Raw genomic sequence first — 21,142 nt, 5'->3', positions numbered from 1 at the left:
GGACTCGGGGGCCTGGACAATGGCTATTTTACGCTCCGTGCTCAATTCGAGACGCAATATAAGGGCAACGGGTACGCCACGTTCGAGTCGCGTGTGTGGCGTATAGAGCTGGAACTTCGACTGGCTTGCTATCGAAGCAGGAGGATTTGGTTTCGAGTTGATTTGGCGCAACGATGATGCGACATATTTCCGGATGTCGGTAGCTAGCTGCGGCTATTGCGTGCATAAAATACGGCCACGAGCGTGATCTGCCGTAATAGGAGTCGACTGGATAGGTTTGGGGAGTTCTTTGGCTTTGGAGGGTGGGTTTTGTGTCTCGCATTCGGCGCGGTGCGAGTAGCTGAAAAAGGAGGGAGAGGGAATCTCGAGCTCTGCACTACCATTACACCGCATACATTAATATATTGGCTTACATGTATTGCTGTGCTCCATGCCTTTCATCGATTGGACTACTCGTCACCAACGAGAGAAGTCTATTGACCTATTCTGCACGATGGAAATCGAAGTGATCTCTGCAGGGATGCATGCCGCCGGGATGGTGCCGCTGTTGATACTCGATTGGCACACAACTGTCGGGAACCGAAGGAGGGGAAGACGCCGTCGAGCTTGATGTCTGCCATGTAGTACAATGAGGAAAGAGGATAGCAATCATCCGTGTACCACCGGAGATCAACATGGAAGTGAGGAAATTCATGCAGTACAAGGTACTAGTAGTTTGAAAGAAAACAGAAGAGTTGGAAACAGTAGAAATTCCGACAAAGATGATGAGGAGTCGTCGGATGTCTTTGTTGATGGGCAGACCACAGACGACCTAGAAAGCGGCCCGTTCCTTTAGTAAGGCAACCATGTGGGCGAATCAGCGTGACGAGCCTACCACGCCTTGCCGTACCGTTGAAATGGTCTAATCTACCTACTTACGGATACATACCCTAAGGTAAGGTAAGGTAAGTACTGACGGAGTACCAAGACTGGCGTCTGAGGCTTGCCGTTGGCCCACCCTACAATTAGAGAGAACCAACGGCCGGCAGTGCCTGACTTTGCTTCATCTCGGAGGCTTAGACAATGGTACTGTCTTAGCCACTCATTTCAGATGCTTCCTTCTGTTGCAAGTCAAATCTTCCCAAGGTCTAGAGCATTCGGGACTCATTCTTTCAAGTATACCCCATGCAGGCGCAGGAAAATGAGCCACTTGCTCTCTGCTTGCAAAGGAAAGAAAAAGGTCACCGGCTACCCGGACAACGTTCACTTTGAGCTGATGGTTGCCTGCCTATGCCTTGGTAGATGAATTGAACTGCGAGGTGGGTTATAAGTAGAGTATGTTGAGACCCTGCAGTTGTCGTGCTCAAATAAAATACACACATGGTGAATCAGGGAAGTGTCTTTGCAAACATCTCACATCGAAACGGCCCGATCGTGCGTCGTTTCCTTAAAGTCACTGCATTCCAGAGCCAATGAGGGGCAAAATGTGAGGTCATCTCAGGTTCGTCTCATTCAGAAAATAGAGTATGAGTATGTGCACCGTCTGTCGGGTATGTCTGCAATCATGTCCCAGTAGGTATAAACTCCTCCAACTCACCCGACACCCAAACAATAAGTCTATGGCTAGAAGTGTAAGGCCACCCGGTAGCCGAGGCTCCAATCCGCTTTCCAAAACACGCAGAATCGTTGATAAAATAAAAGGTCTCCAATCAGCCTATCCCCTGAGAATAATAGTGAGATCAGTCGTGAATCGAATTAATGTGAAGTGACTGAGAGTTGCGAATTCTGAGTTGCTCTTTGACGACCAGATAAGCCGTCTAGTTCAGCGCGAGAGCAGCGAGACCGACAACGGCGGCCATCAGACCGCTCTGAACGAAAAGGCCAGAGCCGGCGCTTGCAGGTGCGGAAGGAACAGCGCTGCCCGCAGAGGTGGGGGCGGAAGAGTCGGCAGACGTCTTGATGGGAAGGACGGTAGACTTGGTCCAAGGAGCCGAGGCGGTCGGGCCAGCAAAGCTGGTGGAGTTGGCAGCCGGGTAGAAGTGGGACGACGACGAGGACGACGACGAAGAAGAGGAAGACGACGAGGTGGAGGTGGAAACGGGCGTGGAGGTCGTCGAGTTGATGGTAGGCGCAACAGTCGAAGTCGGCGTGTACAAGGGGCACGCAGTGTTGGTCGGGTTGCACTTGGTGATGGTAACCGTCTTGGTGGTGGTGGCGGTCATGGTCGTGGTGCTCTCATCCGCGGATTGAGCAACGGCGACCGAGGCGGCCAGGAGAGCAAAGATGCTGGTGAAACGCATTTTGATTGATGTTGGTTGGATAAGTTATGTAGGCTTTGAGAATCGATATAAGTCAATGTATGACCAAAGCTGACGAGTTTCCACCGGGTTGAGTTGTGCGTGAGCGTGCAAAGCTTGTGCCTTTAATGAATGCAATGTCAAGGGAATGACGGTACTGTCTTGTCGATATTGATAAATCTGAATGAGAGTAATGTGCAGCAAAAAAGGCACGATGACGAAGAGCAGTTGCAAGAGAGTGTGGGCACTGAACGCAGCGGTAAGGAGAGCAACGGTGAGGAAACAGAAGCGAGAGTGTAAGGCGTGTGGGAGGGGGCAGGCGAGGTATTTCTCCTTTTCACGACTCGGCCGAACAACCACGACACAGGTCCTTTGAGTCCTGACTCCTCCTACCGCCCCCGGCGCCCCGTCTCCAGCAGAACTGTGTGGGCAACCAGCACAAGCGCCGCTGGGCGTGTGGGCTGGCGGAAATTTTGCGAGCGTTGGGCGACACGGCGTTTCCTGTCTCTGGTATGCCTGTGCCTGTAGGGTCCCGTCCCGATGGCCCCCATCCCTCCCCCCGTTGTCCCCCGTTGGTCGTCGACGCGGCCAAAGAGAAGGGTGTGTGGGTGACTAGTGGGCGCGCGAACGAGGACATGGGGGCCAGACTCGTCGCTCTGTGCGCTTTGCTCGGCTTTGCTTTTGCTTTTTTTCAAGTGTTATTATGCTCATAACCGCTACCAAAGCAAGCAAGGCTGCAAGCCGAACAACCCCAGGGGCGAAATGACCATGGGGGCCTTCCCTGCCTTGCCCTTGGGGGAATGCGACGCTGCTTTCTGCTGTAGTGCTGATCCAACTGTCAGAGTTGTGAGAGAGTACTATCCGTACCACAGTACGAAGTGGAGAGGAGAAGCTGAGCTTTCTGAGGAGCCGAGGAGATGAGACTCGGAGACACGACAGGCTGATCCTTGAGTGCTGAAAGGTAGGCTATAGCGGACAAACACGACAGGGTCCGGCTCTTCTCGCGTGTCCCTCTATCTCAGGTGTCCCATTGATAGCACCCAAGCAGTGCATCCGTATCCGTAGAGCCCCGGGAAGGCCAGAGGAGCGCAGAGAGACGTGAGATGAGGCCTGTGGGTGTTGTCCGATGTCCCAGGGCCAGGCCTTGGGTCAACGAACCAGAAGCGGCTGGTCAGTCCGGGCAACGGCACCAAGTCCCATGGAAGGGATCGTGTCCAAAATTGGGTCCGCAGGACGCAGGATCCCGTCGTCGGTGGTGGCCCGGGTGATTGGCTACACAGACATGGCGGTGGGCCGGCACTGCACGGCGCAAGCTTGCGCTTCACGGCTTCGCTGACGGGACCTTGCTCTAGATTTCCTTGGTCTTCTCAGCCTGCAGCTCCCACTGGTTCGTGCCTGCAGAGCCCTGGCAGATCGCCTCCTGAACCCCTGCTAGCTATATGCAGGAACAGCGTATCCTGGTGCATTGAAAAACAACTCATCCGAACTTGTGAGCAGATGGCAGAGTCAGGACCAGTCAGAGCCGCCACAGAATCTCCAGGTCATCATTGACGCCAAGACCTGGTCGATGCTGCGTTGTTTGGTTGCCATGTTTCTCTTCCTTTCGCTGGCTTGCTGCACGAGGCGACCGGGTGTTGGATCCCTCTCCGTCGGAACGTGGGCGACGTGGGAAATGCGCTTGCCAATCATTGCCCAGCGAGACCAAGGATTTTCATCGTCATCACGTCTTTTCCATTCCCCCACACCGTACGGAGTAGATGATGTTATATTTTGTGTTAGGACTCAGAGCTGTTGCTCGACGCCATAAACAACCGCTTGGGTGCCGCCACCACCCTCGGGAATCAAGCCATTGCTCTGCGCTCCCGCCATGGCGCCAACGCCGTTTGTTATCCGTTGACCGATGGAAAACCTGCTAGCCTGGAGGAGTCGACGAAAGATCTAGCCCGTCCTGAGCCGCTCGACCGGTTTATTTTGGGATCGTGCGACTGCAGGGAGAAGCACAGTATTTGCACAGATGCTGGCGTGGTTTTCAGCATTTGACCACAGGCACACCATCAAAAGTGTCTCCGTCTGCAATGACGACGTGTATCGTGCCGTTGTTATCGCTCGGCCGATTGAGATTCAGGTCTCTCTCCATTCTTTGGACGGTCATTGCGCGGTTTGGTGTGACCCAGAGCCTGAGGTTATAAGAGAGAAACATCGGTCAGATTGACCCTCGCCCAGCCAATCCGGTGACGTCGTCTTGAGTAACCATAAGCTGTTTCCAGAGTGCTTCCCTGTCGCAGCACTTGCGAATCGTCGCGAGAAATGATCTCAATCATGGGGCTCCACCGCCATTTCCCGCTCAGAGGGGGGGATCATGGATGTGCAACGCTTTGGAGGGTGCCAGTCTTTTCGAAGCAAGGGCTCAGAAAATTCCTTATCCAGCTAGCTTAACCAGGTTCAGAAGCGTAGGTGTCGTGGATAGCTTCTCTTTTTGCGAGATGAGGCCAAGGTGCCAACAAGTGGGTTTTGTGAAGGTCTGCGAAGAAGAAGATGATGATGATGATGTAGAATGCCCCTCTGAATACGGACTCTGACAGCGATCGCCACAGAGTATCTTCACAGCAGCCTGACCCAGAGTTGATTATGCGAGTATGTCGTGACCCCGTAGAAGGGTGAACATTTGGGACAAATGATGGAAAGTTTAGCATCAGAGCGTCAGGTGTCTAGGACGGCTTTTCGAAGCTGGCATGGGACTTTGAAACATTTGCTTGTCGCTTCTAGGCCTTGTCGTCAGACCATGCGATTGTGTATTCTGCCTCCACGTTGAATGCAACAACGGCAATGGCCTCTCGTGAAGTGTTTGATTGAGGAGTCGGCTCACTGCAAGGAAGCCCTTGCCGCGGTTGTTTGGGCGCCCTGTTGGGGGTGTTTGCAATGAAGTGTGAATGACTTCGTCAACCTATTGTACGGCAAAGTCGGCGTGTTAGTGACTGCGCATAGGCCATTTGAACGGTGTCACATTGAGTTCGCCATTTCGTCTATTCAATCGCCGGCAAATCGTCTGAATTCTATATTTGTTGTCATGCTCAATTTGACGTTGCCTTTAGCGCTCGAAGCACTTCGGGATCGCGCTGTTTCCCATGTGGTAGCTTGCTGATGGCTGTCATATCATATGGTGCCAGTAGGATCTGGTGGAAACAAGAGGTATGTCTGATATGTGACAAGAAGGACGGACGTCAACAGCCAGTCATCTTGACTTTTTTCTTTCTTTCCGTCGTTATTGAGATCAAGAAGTCTTGGGGTTTGAGGTTCTTCTATGTAAAAAAGGATGAAGTCGCAGTGGTAAAGTACTTGGCATCGTAGTCATGTTGGAAAAGTGTTGCAGCAGTGATGCTGCCTGGAGTTGTCAAGCCGAAAATGCATGTGGGACATGCGTAGAGGAAACTGTTCAAGAGTTGTAAAGTGATGGCGCTAAAGTCCTGGTGACGAATATTCGATAGCATAGGTAGGAAGAAAGCCAAGTTGGTGGAGTGGACGGCGCTTACCGCGTGACGCTTTCCACTTTTGAACACCTCATCTTGCAGCTTTGTCTTGCCAGCTCATTTGGGAAGCCACCTCACTCTGGCCGCTTTCCATTCTTTCGACTCATCAGGCGCAGCTGCGTTGTCAAGCGTCCAGTCAGGCAAGAGGGAAAGACACTATGAGCCTGAATACCTTCCTTTGATCATCAACCTCACGGCGTACCTCAGAGTTGAGAGACAGCCAGCATAAAGTACCTTATACCTTAGGTCAACACCGCTGCACTGTAATCTACGGATATCTGTATGTACGGAGTTAAGATACGTATCTGACCCCGCCCCCGCGTGCCTTAGGTAAGCTAACTTAGGTTCTCTGCTTGAAGGCAGAGCCACAAGCCGCTGTACATAGAGGTGAGCACTAACCGTCACCAGCCACGACCCTTCGAGTTTCATCTGCGTGGAACCCCCACCAGCAGCCGCTGAACCGCTACCGGCGTATCATGCAGCACTGCATCGTCTCACTGGAACGCAGCTAGCTACATGTCATCGAGAACCCCAAAGAACAATCAGTCACAAGGTACGTAATGCAAGGCTCCCCACCATGCATATTGCCTTGTCTTGTGCCGCCATTCTTGCCATCTACATCTCGATATTTCCTAAGCTCATACTGATCGAATCTGACCCCTTTTAGCTTCCCAGTAGCTGTCCCTTTCCTCCCCTCCTCACGCTTAGGAGCTCTTCCCTGCATCCCATCGAATCTACCCGCCTCGAATCATACCGAATCCAGCATCATGGCGCAGTTGACTGCAACCACCTTCTCTACCGATCCGGCCCTGTGGATCTTCACTTCCTTGACCGCTGGGAATATGCACATCGTGACCGCCACGTCCCGTCTCGAGACCATCCTGCGCGCCAACCGCGTCCCCTTCAAAGCCATCGATCTCTCCACCGATGACAAGGCCCGCATGCTTTGGGGCCGCCGTGCCGGCAAAGACGCCTCGGGTCGACCCAGGAAGCTCCCAGCCCTCATACAAGAAGGCCTCGTCCTCGGTGTAAGACTCACCCCTTCACTCGGTGCTAGGCACCTTGGGCTTGCCGAGGAGAAACCATCTTCTGACACCATGATTTCTACCAGGACATCGTCGAGATCGAAGAATGGAACGAATATGGCGAGCTCAAGCAGCATGTCAAGATCTACTACGACGAATTCACCATCCCCGATATCAACAACAAGCCCAAGGAAATCGTCAAGAAGAAAATCATCAAAAAGGTACCAAAGGGCACGTTGGCAGCGAAAGCCGCTGCCGCTGCCTCCTCATCTGAGTCTTCCTCATCCGCTCCTGCGCCACCGCCGGCGCCTCCCTTGCCCAAGGACGACACATCAAGCGCCCCAGCGCCTGCCAAAGACAAGCCAGCCAATACGCCAAAGTCACCTGTCGAGAGTGCTACTACCGCGTCCCACCAGTCCATCGCCGACGAGGCAGCCAAGAGGGCTAAGGAAATCCGGCTGAAATCGCTGCGCGAAAAGGTACAGGCAGCCGCAGATAAAAGGGCCGAGGACGAAGCTGCGGCTGCATCCGCGGCAACAACGACCGCCGCTGAGCCCGAAAAGAACGCCGAAGCCAAAGCCGCTGCCGAACCTACGACCGCAACCCCGGAAACGCCCCGAAAGCCCTCCGTAGCAAGCACTGGCAGTGATTCGTCGGCCCAGAGCGCCAAGCCCCTCGGTCTTCAATCGCCGACTACGGGCTCTTGGGGTATCACTGCTAACACGGCAACCAATGCAGACGCTCTGCGCGAGACACTCCAGTCGCCGACAACAGCCCGGTGGAAGCCCTCCGACGTCGATAAGCCCGTGACGGTCCACATGGGCGCCGAGGTGGCTTCTGCATCGCAGGAAGAGATTGCCGCAGTCGAGAAGGCCGAAGCCATCAAGGAAGAGCCCAGCCAGGAGAACTCCGACGAGGAAGAGTCGGATAAGAAGAAAATTGCAGAGGTCGAGAAGGCCCAGGTCATCAAGGAGGAGTCAGAGAAGGAGGAAGCGTCGAAGAAAGAGGAAGAGTTGAAGAAAGAGAAAGAGGAAGAGAAGAAGAGGATTGCCGAGGTCGAGAAGGCCGAGGCTATCAAGGAGGAACCGGAAAAGGAGGAAGCCGAGGACACTACCAAGCCCGACGTGGCGGAGAAGACAGCTGCGCCGAAGGAGGCTGCCGCGACAGAGAAGACCTCGGCCCCTGCGAAGGAAGTCAAGGCAGCGCCGCCTGCAGAAGATGACGAGGAGGAGGAGGAGGAGGACGACGACGACGAAGAAGACGATAGCGACGACAGTAGCGAGGACAGTGAAGAAGACGAAGAAAAAAGTGAAACCGAGACGAAGCTCAAGGCCACTGAGGCGAAGAAGGAGGATGCTGGGGGTTCGAAGGCGAAGGAGGCAGAAATAGCTTCCAGACCTAAAGCGGCAGTGCCGCAGAACGATGGGAAGCCTGTGGGAGACGCATAGTCATTGTGCAAGAGTAGTAGGGGCTCAGGGGATGGAATGATGTTGGATGATGTTTGCAGATGAAGCGGGTCGTTTGATGTTTTTGAGGGGAAAACCTATAGCTCTCATCTCAGACGGTATGCTAGATCTCCTCGTCGAATCCGCCGCACATGTGCTTTTGTTCCAAGGCTTGCATTGATGTTTGGTGTCATGATCTATGTGTTCAGGCCTCCAAATCACTGGCAGTGGTGCCATATCCTGCGTAATCAGAGCTCATTTCATTACCATTACTCATTGGTTATACGTCTGATATCCCTATTCCCAAGTGATGTATTCCAATGCGCCAACACCGTTTACTCCTTCGCGATACCCGCCGCTCCAAAGAAAGCCAAAGCTTGTGTATCTATAAGTCAAGAGTGTATCCCACAAAACAGATCCGGCATGGCTTGATAGAAATCACTGTCGCTTCCCGTACGAGTCCGACCTCTATTCGGTCTCGTCACTGCTAGATTGGCTCTCCTCCACGGCTCCGTTAGCGAGCTTCCTCGGCGGTGGCCGTATCCACTGCTCAACCTCCTCACACGCCACCGGCACCCGACACGCGTCCCTGACGTCGCACGTCTTCCACAGCACCTCGCGCACCTCCTTAAACACCTGTTCCGGCGCGTCCATGGCCCAAATGACGTCGAGGTGCTCGTACTCTGGTATGACCTTGCTGTGCACGACGTTGACGTGCGGCTCGCGCCCGCGTTCGAAGCGGCGGAGGAGCTTCTTTCCGTCCACGAGGTCGTCATTGCCCGCAACCCAGAGCGCAAACGGGGGCACTTGCTCGTTGTACCAAGCTGTGGATCCCTTCGGTCTGCGGACGTGGTCGTCTACGGTCCGTTGCGACATGACGCCGTCCGCATCGTCGGCTCGGAGCGTGTGGCTATTGCCGTTGGTGTTGGTGGCATCCTGACCGTTGATATTATCCTCCTTCTCCTCGGCGCGGACGTCTTCTTTTGTTGAGAGGATGCACTTGTGTCGCGCGAAGCATTCTCTGCCCAGCCACCAGCGCATCGACTCCGCGCTGACGTAGACGGGTGCGAATTGGAACATGCGATCCTTGAGACCGCGATCCCACCTCGTGTCCGTCCAGTCAAAGAGGAAAGAAAAGACTTTGTACCCGAGCCAGCCGTAGACCTTTGGGTGAAGCAGCTGGTGCATCTGCATCATGAAGGGGATGAAGGCGTGGATGCCAAACATCAACCTGAACATGCCCGGAGTGATGATCCTCATGAATTTGAAGTACATCTTGCCAATCAAGGGACCGGCGTAGGCGGCCGGCGCGAGCGCGCAGAAGACGGTCAACTTTTCGCCTAGGTCTGGCCGTTGCTCCTTGGCGAGTGCGACCAGCGTCTGGGTAGTGCCCTGTGAGTGGCAGATCAACCCGATCTTTTCGAAGCCGGTCTCGTAGAGCACGCGCGATGTGAGCGCCGGCAGATCAAAGACGCCCATCTGTCGGATGTTCCAGCACCACATCCTTGGATCGGTGTACTTGAGCGAGGTGTGCTTTGGCTTGAAGCCGCATCGGTTATTGCCCAGCCAGACGTCGTAGCCAGACTTGCACAGGTAGAACGCGAGCGAACTTTCGTCGTTTGTGCAATATGCGCCGGAACTTTGTAGGAGACCGTGGATGAGTAGAACAGGGAACTTGCGCTTCTGACTAGGATCCTTGAGCTTTTTCTTGGAAGACTGGAAGATGTCGGGTCCTCTGTCGGACCTATCGTCTTCGCTCATTCTTGTGTATTCCTTGGGGTCGTATACGTGCCAGAGGTCAATGAGGAAGCCGTCCTCGGTCTGCACCTCGATTTCCTCAACATCCAGGCCAACACGGCGAGCGTAATAGCCCACGTCGCAGACGATCGGGTCTGGTCCCCCTTCAGTCGGAACGAACTCATCAGCAGCTTCGTTCACTTTACCCAGCCTATCGCTGGTCTTGTTGCGCTTCCATTTTTTGTTCTCCTCCTTGCGACTCTTGGCTCTGCGTGCCTCCTCTTCGTGGAAGGGCCTCTTCTTATCGGGATTTTGCAGTGTCAGGCGATATAAGATCCTCTTGCACAGCGGTGGGATGCTGGTGAAGAGCGCACCAAGCACAATGACCCCGAGAAAGGCCAAACTGAGGAAGAATGCTGAAACACGGAATATCAAGCATTGAAAATTACGAAACATTGACGGAGGCCCGTAGAGAGGTAGAGGCGGAAACAATGGGTTGGTATGTGAGGGAGGTGTTTGGCGACGAAGAGGTGCTTCACCTGATTTCTGCATGGATTTCCCATTTGCATCGGTCGGTAGAGAGACAATCCTCTCTCGTTTCTCTGATAGCACACCGGCATTTGTGACCTTTCCGTCCGTGTCATTTCCCTCCTTGATCTTGGCCACAGCTGAACCGTCTTGAAGTTCTTCCTTGAGAATGTTCAACTTGTGTGCCTCTTGAAGTGGTACACCCGGTAGTCTCTTGCCGTCCGATGTGACTATGACGGGATCTTGAGGTGTTACGAAGCGAGCTTCGACCGCAACCTCGGAATCGTTGTTGTTACTCTCGCTTTTTTGCAGTGACAATTTCTCGGCTTGGTGGGCGAACTCGATAGCAGCGTGTGCGATGCCATTGTCGTGTAGCCGTTCTCGGCCGCGCTCCGGGGACTCGGAAAAGTTGCCCATGACGTTTGGGGGTTACAAAATTGTATGCGACGGTCGCGCAGGGAAAGGGATGATCGGCAACGAACGTGAGAACTATACAATTTCGTTTCTGGAGGGATTCGAGCGCGGAAAGGAAGAGTGCGGTCGCTTTCTTTGCGCGACTGAATAAGGATATGAGATGAAGTTGGTAAGATATTGATTGAGGTAGAGTTCTGCTTGTCAATGGTGGTTTTTACAGCCACTGATGGCATGAACAGGCATCACGGAGATGGTGTCGAGGATTGTCCAAGGCAGGGAAGCAAAAGTGTAGATCCGGGACGTAGAAGGGTGGGAGGCGTTGGGGGTGTGAAAGTAAATTGGGGATGTACGGGTAGGGATATTCAAAGTAATGTCCTCGCCAGGTAATTGGAAAGCAGCTAAAACGGCACGAACGGGTTGGCGGGTGGATGAAAAGGGAGAGAGAGGCGAACTAAGGGGATATTGGAGACCAACAAAGATAAGGGGCAATTTGCAAGTAGCAGCCATCAAAAAGTATTGCTCTCGATTGTTGACCAGTCGGTCTCACCGCAAGAATCGTGGTGTGATTGACGTCGATGTTGGTCCAGATCGAATTCCATCGCGCTCACTCTCATGCTCCAGGGTGACATTGGCCATGCCTTACGAAGTTGCGCCTCGAATCCCAAGCACGGGTGACGGAAGCAGTAACCTGGAGTCCACGAGGCCCAGCCGCTGCCATTTGAAACTCTTTTTGGCGCCTCTCTCAGGCCTTCCTTCCCTGTCATTTCCTTTGGCTGCAGCAGAAAACAACAACAAGAGACGACGGAAGAGCGAGAAATGAGGCGCCGGCCAGCCGCTGCCGGCTGAGCCTCGAGGTCTCGGAAGCGTCGAGCCAGCCGAACGCACGGGAAGGAAGAGTGAGAGAGAGACGGGAGAGAGTGTAACTGCAGTCTGGTCTGCGGCTTAGACAGGGAGGAGCCCCGCTTGCGTCATTGCTGTGTGTGTTGTTCGGAGCATTTGCTCAAGGCCGTGCCATGATTGGGTGCCAGTCTCCAGACGCTGTGAAATTACTTGGACGAAAAAGCATGTGACGATCCTGTCTCGTTTTTTTCTTACGAAACGAGCATCATTGATGTCTGCGGACCCTCGCAGCATCAATCAAGCCTGATGAACCCGATCTTGAACAATTCTATCTGTGCTACTGATTCACTGGAAATGAGCAAATGAGTTGGGTCGAAAACTTGCGACTAGGTAGTCTACCAATCGCCTTCCCTCACACAAGGTATCGTCGTAACCTTTCGAGTTCCGCGCGCCTGCCATGAACTTTCCTCATGACATCCGATCATGGACAAATCTTAATCACACTGAGCATCTGAAGTACGAGTGCGAGTACTGGTGATGGCTAGAGCCCCATGGCATATCCCAGGGGAGCCTGCCTCAGCCAACGATGACCGCAATAGCACAGTCGATGTCTTGTACCCGCCCAAGTCCATTCTCGTATCGTATTTTCTATTGTGTATATGGCTGTACATTAAGTTCGTGTGGCAAGATATATCGACAAAAGCACCCTGGGATCTTTAGGAAGCTGACAAGCGGATTTCTCTCGTCATAAAGGGTGTCAAGAAAATTACAGTAGGTTCGGAGGTTGCCGCCTGGCCTTGCAAACCCTGACTGTGTTTCTATCAAGGTGAGGCTGTGACGCTGTGTATGTTTTGGACGGAGTATTTTGATCTTTGGAGCCGCTGTTGTCTCCATCGACTGGGTCAGGGCGGGCCGTCTGGGTACCTTGCTTCCCGAAGATGGGGTTTTCGTCGTCATGGTATGCGGATTCAAGCCGCGAATCAAGTAATGCACGATACAGCTGCTTACTGAATGACAGTGTGGGATCCTCCGTGCCGTTGATGCCTGCTTGTATGCTTGTCTAGTACGGTAGACAGTAGCATACTCTCTCTCGCTGGCTGAATTTCCTTGTGCTACCTACTAGGTATCTTTCGGCGCCAGCATGTACTAAGTCTCAGCTGGGTTCTCGCAACTTTGCCTTTTGCTAGAGTAGGCTGACAGTCCATAGGCCATGCGATTCTCAGCACAGAATTCGGATGCCGTAACTTTTCGCCGTCAGGTCTTTGTATAGAACATCTGGGGACTGTTCCGTATGTTGTAGAAGCGTTATCGGACATGGAATCGGAGGTTGTTCGGGGTCGACTCCTAATACCATGTGCTTAGTCAGACAACACACCCCCCCCCCCCCCCACACGGGTTTTTTGACTCGAGAGGCCTGTGCTGCCCTCAGCGGAGACCCCAGGAGGTTGGAGCCGTTGGAGGTGAGCCGGCTGCAGCTGGCAACACGCCAATGCCGAGGCAGACTTCCCCAAGCCGAAGCTGGGGATGGGCGGGCCCCGACTATAACCCAGTCCAGGGACCATTGGATAGCTTAACCGTAGCTTGTCAACACGGAGATCACGATATGGCCTCACATACCTACTCCTGCTGATACCCCCGACATCAATTGACTGTGTACTTGTCTGTGGCCATCTCTCCTTTTGGTTCTCTACCGACTTTCATAACTTCCTATCCCCCCCTCTGCGATGTGCATCTGAATTGCTCTACACCCATCGCCGTACACATAGCAGGATGACGACCTCGGAACTCGCGCCGCCGTCCCAGGCGAGAAGAAACAGGAGAGCACGAAGACGTAGGCAAGACAAGCCAGCCATATCAGCCAGGCTGATCCTCGACGACCACAATGTAAGGGGAGACGTGGGCATTATATCCGAGGACCTGTTCGCAGACCTCTTCCCCCACCTCCGCGACGGTAAGGATGCGCCCATTGCAACCAATCTCGCATGTACAACTGCTGACCCTATCGATGCGCAGAACTCTCTCACGAAGATGGTTCCGAAGACGTACACCATGTTGCTATCGCTCCTTGGGAACCGAGCCCTACCGCGACCGAAACCGCCTGGACCGTAGTGCCTGTCGTCAAATCGTCGGCTCTGAAGCCCTCGACTGTCCAGTTCTCGCCCTCGTCCTTGTCACTGCAGAGCTTCGCCACAATACTCCAACAAGTCGCGCCATCGAAACTCTCGAGCAACAGCCGCAGCGGTATCGAAATCCAAATACTCGACGTAGTCACCCTCTCGCTTGATACTGTATATGTGAGCCTGGAGAGCGAGTTGACGAGGCGCTTGGAGCAGGGCGAAGGCACCTTTTATCGCGATCACCCGAGCAATGGGAATGGCAAAGGTCCCACAGACTCCGATGCTCCCGAAGGCCGCCTGATCTCGGCCTTGCGTGTCGCATTGGGGAGCCTGAAGGTCTTGCACTCTGGCGACCTCTTCCCTTTGCCGCTCCCACCGCACCCGGTCACCCATATCCCCCCAAACCCGGGCAAGATTATGCTCTGCGAGCCTGTCAGCCAGGGTATCTTGTCCGAGAGCACCAAGATCATCTTGATGCGAGGACGAGTACATACGAAGCGCGGCCAAGTCGCTCCTTCCATCCCCCCGAACCGAAGCCTGAACGGCGTTCCCGAGGATGAGGAGGATGATACGGCCAACGACCAGTTCTACTCGGCTGCCGAAGACCGGTACAAGACCGACGCTGCGAACACGGAGGTAGACTCCGTGACCGAGACAGAGGAATCGGAACTCTCCGGCATCGATCAAGATGACGACCTCTCCGATGATTCCATGGACGACATGATCTCTCTGCAGGCTCCAACGCTGCCTACCACCGCGGCAAGTGGCGTGTCCACAATGCAGCCAGGGACTCCGATGACCCTTGGGAGAGGGCGAAAGACTAATGGAATTGCCACCCCCGCCTCTGTGTTTTCCAACTTCACTGCGACTACGGCGCGTCCAGACCGGCCCCGAGGTCGACTTTTCAAGGCTCAGGGGCTGATTCGTACCATTCCCGTGGACCTTCTTCATCCCAAACCGGCGCCGGAGGACGATGACGAAGCTAGAATATTCGTAGACATATCTTCTTTGTCCAAGATCGGCTGCTTCTCAGGGGACTGGGTCCGTGTCGAGGCTGCTGAAGAACCCCCCACGAACGGTTTCGGTGCGTTTGGCCTAGGCAGCTTCACATCACTCGAGCCTGTCGAGTCTAATTGGAGGCCTGTAAGAGTGTACGGTCTGCCAGAGGGATACACTCAGCGTCCAGTAACGCGCATACCAAGCGCAAAGCACGGCGAACGTAGGCTGTCGTTCTTCGAGTCTCAGCTTCAGAAACCCAGTAGTCCGGCAGCATACATTTCTCCAATCTTGTTGGCAAACCTCGACGAGCCCTCATATCTCAGACTAGCACCCATCAAACGAGGAACGTACCAAGGAAAGGGCACTCTTCCGAAATTTACCAGCGCATCGCGCCCTCCCTATGCACGCGATATCACGATACAGCATGTTCGCTCTCCCGTGACCGCGGAACGAGCTTACCAGTCGGCGGTTCTGGGTGGTCTTAAGCGTTACTTTGCCCAGAAGATTCGACTTGTACGGACTGGCGATCTCATCGCCGTACCGATCGACACACAGTTGGGTAAAGCTCTTCAAGAGCAGCCCAGCGGAAGCAATGGATCGGAAGTTGACGACGTGATGGCCTTGTCGAAAGAAGGATCGTCGAGGTACGATCAAGTAGCATGGTTCAAGGTTGGGCATATTCAGTTCGCAAAGTCCGATGCCGACAACGACCAGTCCGAGGAGTTGTGGGGAGGGGTCGCTTGCATCGACAGCTCGTCTGTCGCGATGCACGGCTCTGGATTCGCCACGCATCGCCTCCCCGCAACCAAGTCCAACACCTGGCCATACTACCTGGGTGTGAAGAGATTGCCGTCAAAAGCGCCAAGTGCTTCATCACTGACGTTTCCCGAACAAGATCAGCGTTACATTTCACCTCTCCGGCGGCGTCTGCGGGAATTGCTTGCAGCAGCTACCAGTCCCAGGGCTGTTCATCTGAAGATGCCACCTGTTGCGATCCTGGTAACTGCCACTCACCGCAACATTGGAAAAGCGGCTATCGCATCGGACGCTTGTTCAGACATTGGCCTGCACACGTACTCGATCGACGCCTATGATATTCTCAGTGAAGCTGGGACTAGCGGCAGTGACGTAAAGACAGAGGGTCTCCTGCGAACCAGAGCTGAGAGAGCAATGAGCTGCGGCCCAGAAACCACAGCCTTGCTGATCCGGCATGTTGAGGCTCTGACGGCTGAGCGTTTGGTTTCAACGATGAAGGAGATTCTTCAGGACACAAGGGTCTTGATTGCAACAACCAGTGACGTCGACAAGGTGCCGGATGGAGTTCGCGGACTATTTAGTCACGAACTCGAGATGGGAGCCCCTGACGAAGCTGAGCGTGAAGGTATCTTGAGAGCCATCATCGAAGACCGGGGCATCAACCTGGACCCTGAGGTCGACCTCAATGGCATCGCCTTGAAGACCGCAGCGCTGGTGGCAGGTGACCTTGTAGACGTGGTTGACCGGGCACTGATCGCACAGCGGCTGAGACTGGAGCAAATTTCTTCAAAAACAGAAACTGGGGGCCAGACCGTGACGGTTCGAGACCTTCAGGTTGCTGGCGGGCCGATGGCACGTTGCGTCACCAAGAGCGACTTTGAAGTTGCGGTCGAAGCCGCGCGAAAGAACTTTGCAGGCGCCATCGGCGCGCCCAAGATTCCGAACGTCACATGGGACGACGTCGGTGGTCTGACCAATGTCAAGGACGCAGTGACGGAAACCATTCAGCTGCCCCTCGAGAGGCCCGAACTCTTCGCCAAGGGCATGAAGAAGAGGTCGGGTATCCTGTTCTATGGACCTCCCGGTGCCGGAAAGACCCTGTTGGCGAAGGCTATTGCAACGGAGTACAGCTTGAACTTCTTCAGTGTCAAGGGTCCCGAGCTGCTCAACATGTACATTGGTGAGTCGGAAGCCAACGTCAGACGTGTGTTCCAACGTGCCAGAGATGCCCGCCCTTGCGTTGTCTTTTTCGACGAGTTGGATTCGGTGGCGCCAAAGCGTGGAAACCAGGGAGACAGTGGTGGTGTAATGGACCGCATCGTTTCCCAACTCCTCGCCGAATTGGACGGCATGTCGGGAGGCGACGATACCAGTGGCGGCGTCTTCGTCATTGGCGCCACGAACAGACCTGATCTGCTCGACGCCGCTCTTCTCCGTCCGGGACGTTTCGACAAGATGCTCTATCTCGGCGTGTCAGATACTCATGACAAGCAGCGTACGATCCTCGAGGCTCTCACCCGAAAGTAAGATCACCCACCCCTTCCTCCACGAAGATACCCATCTTGCGTATGTTGTATACTGACACTTTCCCGCTAGATTCACCCTCCACCCAGCAGTGTCTCTGCAAGCCGTCGCGGACCGCCTGCCCTTCACCTACACGGGGGCCGACTTTTACGCATTGTGCAGTGACGCGATGCTCAAGGCGGTCACGCGGCAAGCCGCGGCTGTTGACGCAAAGATCCGCGAGATTAACGCTGAGAGGCCGCAGGGACCCATCTCGACGGCCTACTTTTTTGATCACCACGCAACGCCCGAGGACATTGCCGTGATGGTCACCGAGGAGGACTTTATGAATGCGCATAACGAGCTCGTGCCGAGTGTCAGTGCCGGCGAGCTGGCGCATTACGAGAGTGTGAGGGCTAGCTTCGAGGGGTCGCCGGAAAAGCAGCAGCAGCCACAGCAACGGCCCGCTCCTGCTGCTGTCTCGTCGGCTGGGGGCAACAGGGCTGTTTCTGCGTCCTCGATTGTTTCGAGGGCTAGTTCTAAGGGGAAGGGGAAGGCGACTGCGGCCGCGTCGTCCAAGGGGAAAGGGAAGGCCTTGGCGCTAGATAGTGATGATGATGAGTACGGGTCCGAAGATGATGGCACTGTTACGAATGGCAAGGGAAAGGGCAAGGGCAAGGCCGTTGCTACATTTCAGGATGGAACGGCTAGTGATGATGAGGGATTGTACTAAGTTTTGAGGAAAGAGAGCAGAAAACAAATCAAAGGCTGTCGAGATACCGACACAGCATCTTTGAAATGTATACTTGGAATATTTGTAAGGGGTACTTTGTTTCCAATGGGGAGAATCATTGCGGAAATTGGAGTAATGATGCGGTATACACAGCATATGGTATATATTTCTGTAATTTACATGATCATGCTGGAACATTTGTACAGGAGCTTCTTTCCTCTCTTCATGGGCTCGATCCATCCTCCTCTCCTACACGAGGGCATTTCAGGCACACCCCTCTTCACTGTGCAAGAGCAAACGCCTCGGGACTTTAGCTGATGCGCTCCGCCTCCTCCATGAGCTTCTCGACACTAAACCGCTCATCCCCCAACCGGAACCACTCCAACAGCTTTCTCCTCTCCTCGGCCCTCTCCTTGCCCTCCGCCTCGCCATAGAACCGCTGCAGACACAGCACGAGCCACTGCGCGTGCGCCGTCTTGACCCCGCGGTCCTCGAGGCACTTGCCCTGCATCAGCACGAGGCCCCTGTCGGCCGCGAGGTCGGTGTGGTGCGTGATGGTCGTGTGCGGCTGGGCGAACTCGCCGCGCGCCTTGAACTCGGCGAGCTGCGTGAACATGACTGTCGCGGTGCGCGAGGCGGCGTCAAAGACCCATTGCAAGAAGTGGATCTCGGCGCCCTGGGACTCGTGCGGGACGGGGAGGATGAATTGCGGGTTCTGGCGGGCGAGGGATTCCATCTGCGCGTAGGTCGCTGCCGGGATCACGGCGCAGAGCGAGGACGGGTCCGAGGCGTGGCGGAGGCGCCAGATGGCTGTGAGTTCCTTGTCCGGCAGCTCGCGCGCCTTGGGGAGGTCGAGAATCTCGTCGAGGGGTTTGACGCCGTTGCCCGAGGAGGATCCGGGAATCGGGGCCTTGTCTTTTGTCTGTGTCTGGGCTTCTCCCGTCTCGCTCGTTGTTGTAGTAGCCGTCGTCGGTATCGCCGCGGGCGCGGGCTCGTCGTTGAGGAGGTGTTCGAGGCCCGGCACGGAGAGGGCGTCCTTCTTCTTCTGCTCCTGGATCTTGTCGGCGTAGGCGGCCTTGAGCTCGTCAATGTTGGAGACGCCCTCCTGCTGGGCCTTCTTCTCGAGCTTGGCGCGGTATTTTTCGACGACGGCGCGAGGTTGTTGGGTCGTGGCGAGGAAGCGGGCGTCGTGGACCTGGGCCCAGCGGCGTTGGTTTGAGGCGCGGAAGGCGCGTTGGGAGGTGGTGACCAGGTGCCGTAGGGCTGGGATCCGACAGGAGGCCATCGTTTGTGTGTGTATGTTGTGCGTAGGGGCGCGGACGTCGCAATTGGGTCTGTAGCCCTCGAGAGGGTCCGTATGCGATTCGTATGTGTACGGTGATCAAGGGCCGTGGGTGGTTTGGGTGAGGAGTGATGTTGATATGATGGTGGTGATGTCGATTGAGGACCGGATGGCAATAATTTTTACTGGGGTGGATGTCACTTGAAGATGCAGCGTCTTCGATTGCAGAGCTCTTGTGGGTCCCCGGATGGTGGGGCCGACTTTCGGCGCAGCTAGCCCGTGGTCGGCATTTTAGCTGCGCCGGGCGGGAACTCTGAATGAAGTACAGAGCTCTTGGTGATTGAGAAGACAATGATTTCTTTATCGAATGGTTTTAGCATGGTGTGTAAAAGTGAGATCAGCCTCCTTCTGTTTCGATTTGGTCTCTCGCGCATGCACCTTGAGTAATTCGCCCTGAGTAAACCGCCGCGTGGTTACATTATGTTCTCCATCTTGTATCCATCCCCGTCTCTTCCCACCCCGAATCTCTTCGGTGTTACGAGAGGTGTGGGCTCGGCTGGCTTCGCACCTCAGATCCAAGTTACGAGGACACTTACACAATACTTTTCCCAATACTTTCCAGTCATCCGCGCTGGTCCGTCTCCCGACAGAAACAGTTTTCGTTCCATCTCAAACCATCACAGCAGCTATCACCCCTTCCCGCTCCATCTAATGCTCAGGACCACTAAGATCCCCAGCCTAATGGAAAAATCCTTCGCGACACTTGGCTTGAGAAAGCCCAACGGAAGCTAGGGCGAAGAGCGTCACGCGCGGCCTGTTAATGCTGTTCATCTTTGCAACAGCACAACGTTGACCATGGAGCGTCAGGCTCGTTCATGCCTATCCCAAGTTTCACCCCGCCTCGATTCTCATGGTCTCACTGGGAATACCGTGAAACCAAATTGTTCTGTTGATGTTTAAAGTAAAATCATCAATCCGGCTCCCACAAGCTACCTGGTTCTTCGTTGCAGAATTACACACCATAAGATACCTACGCAGACATCGATGCCTCCCACTGCCGGCGACACCAGAAAGAATCAAAAGGGCTAACACCTAATTGGTAGATACAAGAACGTATACGAAAATGACAGGCGCCTGTCGGAAACGAGCCCATACTTGCCAATCTAGTTCAACGGGTTGAGTGAGTACCTCCACAGAGTTGGGATGTTAAGTGTACGGGACTTGCCAAACGACGATTCGGAGTAACTTTCCAGGACCTGGAGCACATCAGCCTACCTACCTCGGGATGTTTGCGTCTCCAGGCAGGTTTCGAGCTTCGCCTCCCTTCTGCAATAATGGACCGGGGTCCATACACGGCAATCTCACATAGGAGAAGCGCACTCGCCGTCGCGGGCTATCTTCAGTGCAGACTCGACATCAGCATCGCTCCCAGACGAGCGATGAATGAGACGATTCTCCTCGTTCAAGACTCGTTCAAGCACTAAAAGAGCTGAACCTTAATCACGAAATAAGGACCGTCATCCGAAAGTGCCTACCATTCCAACCCCGAAACATGAAGCTGCATAGAAACGAGGATGCATGCATGGGACACAAAATGCGGGGGAAAGCGCCGTTACTTACCCCATGCTTTCCCTCCCCCCTTAATCCGGGGTAGCAAGGCCGCTAAGATGCAAATGGCGTCCGGTTGGAGTGGTGGTGATGATGGACCAAGTCACCTACCAGGATTGGTCCAACCCCGACCGAACACCTGTTACCTGCTCGTTCTAGACCACACACGCGCAGCCATGCATGACGCGCAAACGAGTATGGCTCCCGTCCATCCCGTCCATCCGGGGTCGGTTTCGACGTGGTGACGCTTGTCAAAATGCGCGGGGAGAGGGGAAAAACCAGGCCAGGGGGGTTTTCCATTCTCCTTTAGTGTAAGGACGATCCGACATCCGGCAGTTCGTTCCCTTGCCCC

General features: G+C 54.6%; 7 protein-coding genes across 7 annotated transcripts; 3 read left to right on the top strand and 4 right to left on the bottom strand.

The window, feature by feature from the left end:
- Positions 1 to 1,796: 1,796 nt before the first annotated feature.
- CPAR01_14631 (uncharacterized protein) lies at positions 1,797 to 2,279 on the bottom strand (the record flags this gene model as incomplete). Its single annotated transcript, XM_060498881.1, has 1 exon — positions 1,797 to 2,279. One exon carries the CDS (start codon positions 2,277 to 2,279, stop codon positions 1,797 to 1,799), a length of 483 nt encoding a protein of 160 aa, XP_060342344.1.
- Positions 2,280 to 2,490: 211 nt separating this feature from the next.
- Positions 2,491 to 3,197, top strand: CPAR01_14630 (uncharacterized protein; the record flags this gene model as incomplete). The annotated part of the gene is made up of 3 exons (XM_060498880.1): positions 2,491 to 2,572; positions 2,644 to 2,786; positions 2,973 to 3,197. 3 exons carry the CDS (start codon positions 2,491 to 2,493, stop codon positions 3,195 to 3,197), a joined length of 450 nt encoding a protein of 149 aa, XP_060342343.1.
- A 3,373-nt stretch (positions 3,198 to 6,570) lies between these two features.
- On the top strand, positions 6,571 to 8,276 carry CPAR01_14629 (uncharacterized protein; the record flags this gene model as incomplete). Its single annotated transcript, XM_060498879.1, has 2 exons — positions 6,571 to 6,831; positions 6,915 to 8,276. The coding sequence occupies 2 exons, from the start codon at positions 6,571 to 6,573 to the stop codon at positions 8,274 to 8,276; spliced, it is 1,623 nt and encodes a 540-aa protein (XP_060342342.1).
- A 465-nt stretch (positions 8,277 to 8,741) lies between these two features.
- Positions 8,742 to 10,955, bottom strand: CPAR01_14628 (sterol esterase; the record flags this gene model as incomplete). The annotated part of the gene is made up of 1 exon (XM_060498878.1): positions 8,742 to 10,955. The coding sequence occupies one exon, from the start codon at positions 10,953 to 10,955 to the stop codon at positions 8,742 to 8,744; it is 2,214 nt and encodes a 737-aa protein (XP_060342341.1).
- Positions 10,956 to 11,153: 198 nt separating this feature from the next.
- Positions 11,154 to 11,459, bottom strand: CPAR01_14627 (uncharacterized protein; the record flags this gene model as incomplete). The annotated part of the gene is made up of 1 exon (XM_060498877.1): positions 11,154 to 11,459. The coding sequence occupies one exon, from the start codon at positions 11,457 to 11,459 to the stop codon at positions 11,154 to 11,156; it is 306 nt and encodes a 101-aa protein (XP_060342340.1).
- A 2,103-nt stretch (positions 11,460 to 13,562) lies between these two features.
- Positions 13,563 to 17,900, top strand: CPAR01_14626 (peroxisomal biogenesis factor 6; the record flags this gene model as incomplete). Its single annotated transcript, XM_060498876.1, has 3 exons — positions 13,563 to 13,743; positions 13,806 to 17,187; positions 17,261 to 17,900. The coding sequence occupies 3 exons, from the start codon at positions 13,563 to 13,565 to the stop codon at positions 17,898 to 17,900; spliced, it is 4,203 nt and encodes a 1,400-aa protein (XP_060342339.1).
- Positions 17,901 to 18,210: 310 nt separating this feature from the next.
- On the bottom strand, positions 18,211 to 19,185 carry CPAR01_14625 (ATP11 protein; the record flags this gene model as incomplete). Its single annotated transcript, XM_060498875.1, has 1 exon — positions 18,211 to 19,185. One exon carries the CDS (start codon positions 19,183 to 19,185, stop codon positions 18,211 to 18,213), a length of 975 nt encoding a protein of 324 aa, XP_060342338.1.
- Positions 19,186 to 21,142: the final 1,957 nt, after the last annotated feature.

This window comes from Colletotrichum paranaense (assembly GCF_030867605.1).
Source record: "Colletotrichum paranaense strain IMI 384185 chromosome Unknown Scaffold_16.1, whole genome shotgun sequence".
Taxonomy (NCBI): Eukaryota; Fungi; Ascomycota; class Sordariomycetes; order Glomerellales; family Glomerellaceae; genus Colletotrichum; species Colletotrichum paranaense.
The sequence above is the reverse complement of the archived record's forward strand: the minus strand, read 5'-3'. Positions and strand labels throughout refer to the sequence as shown.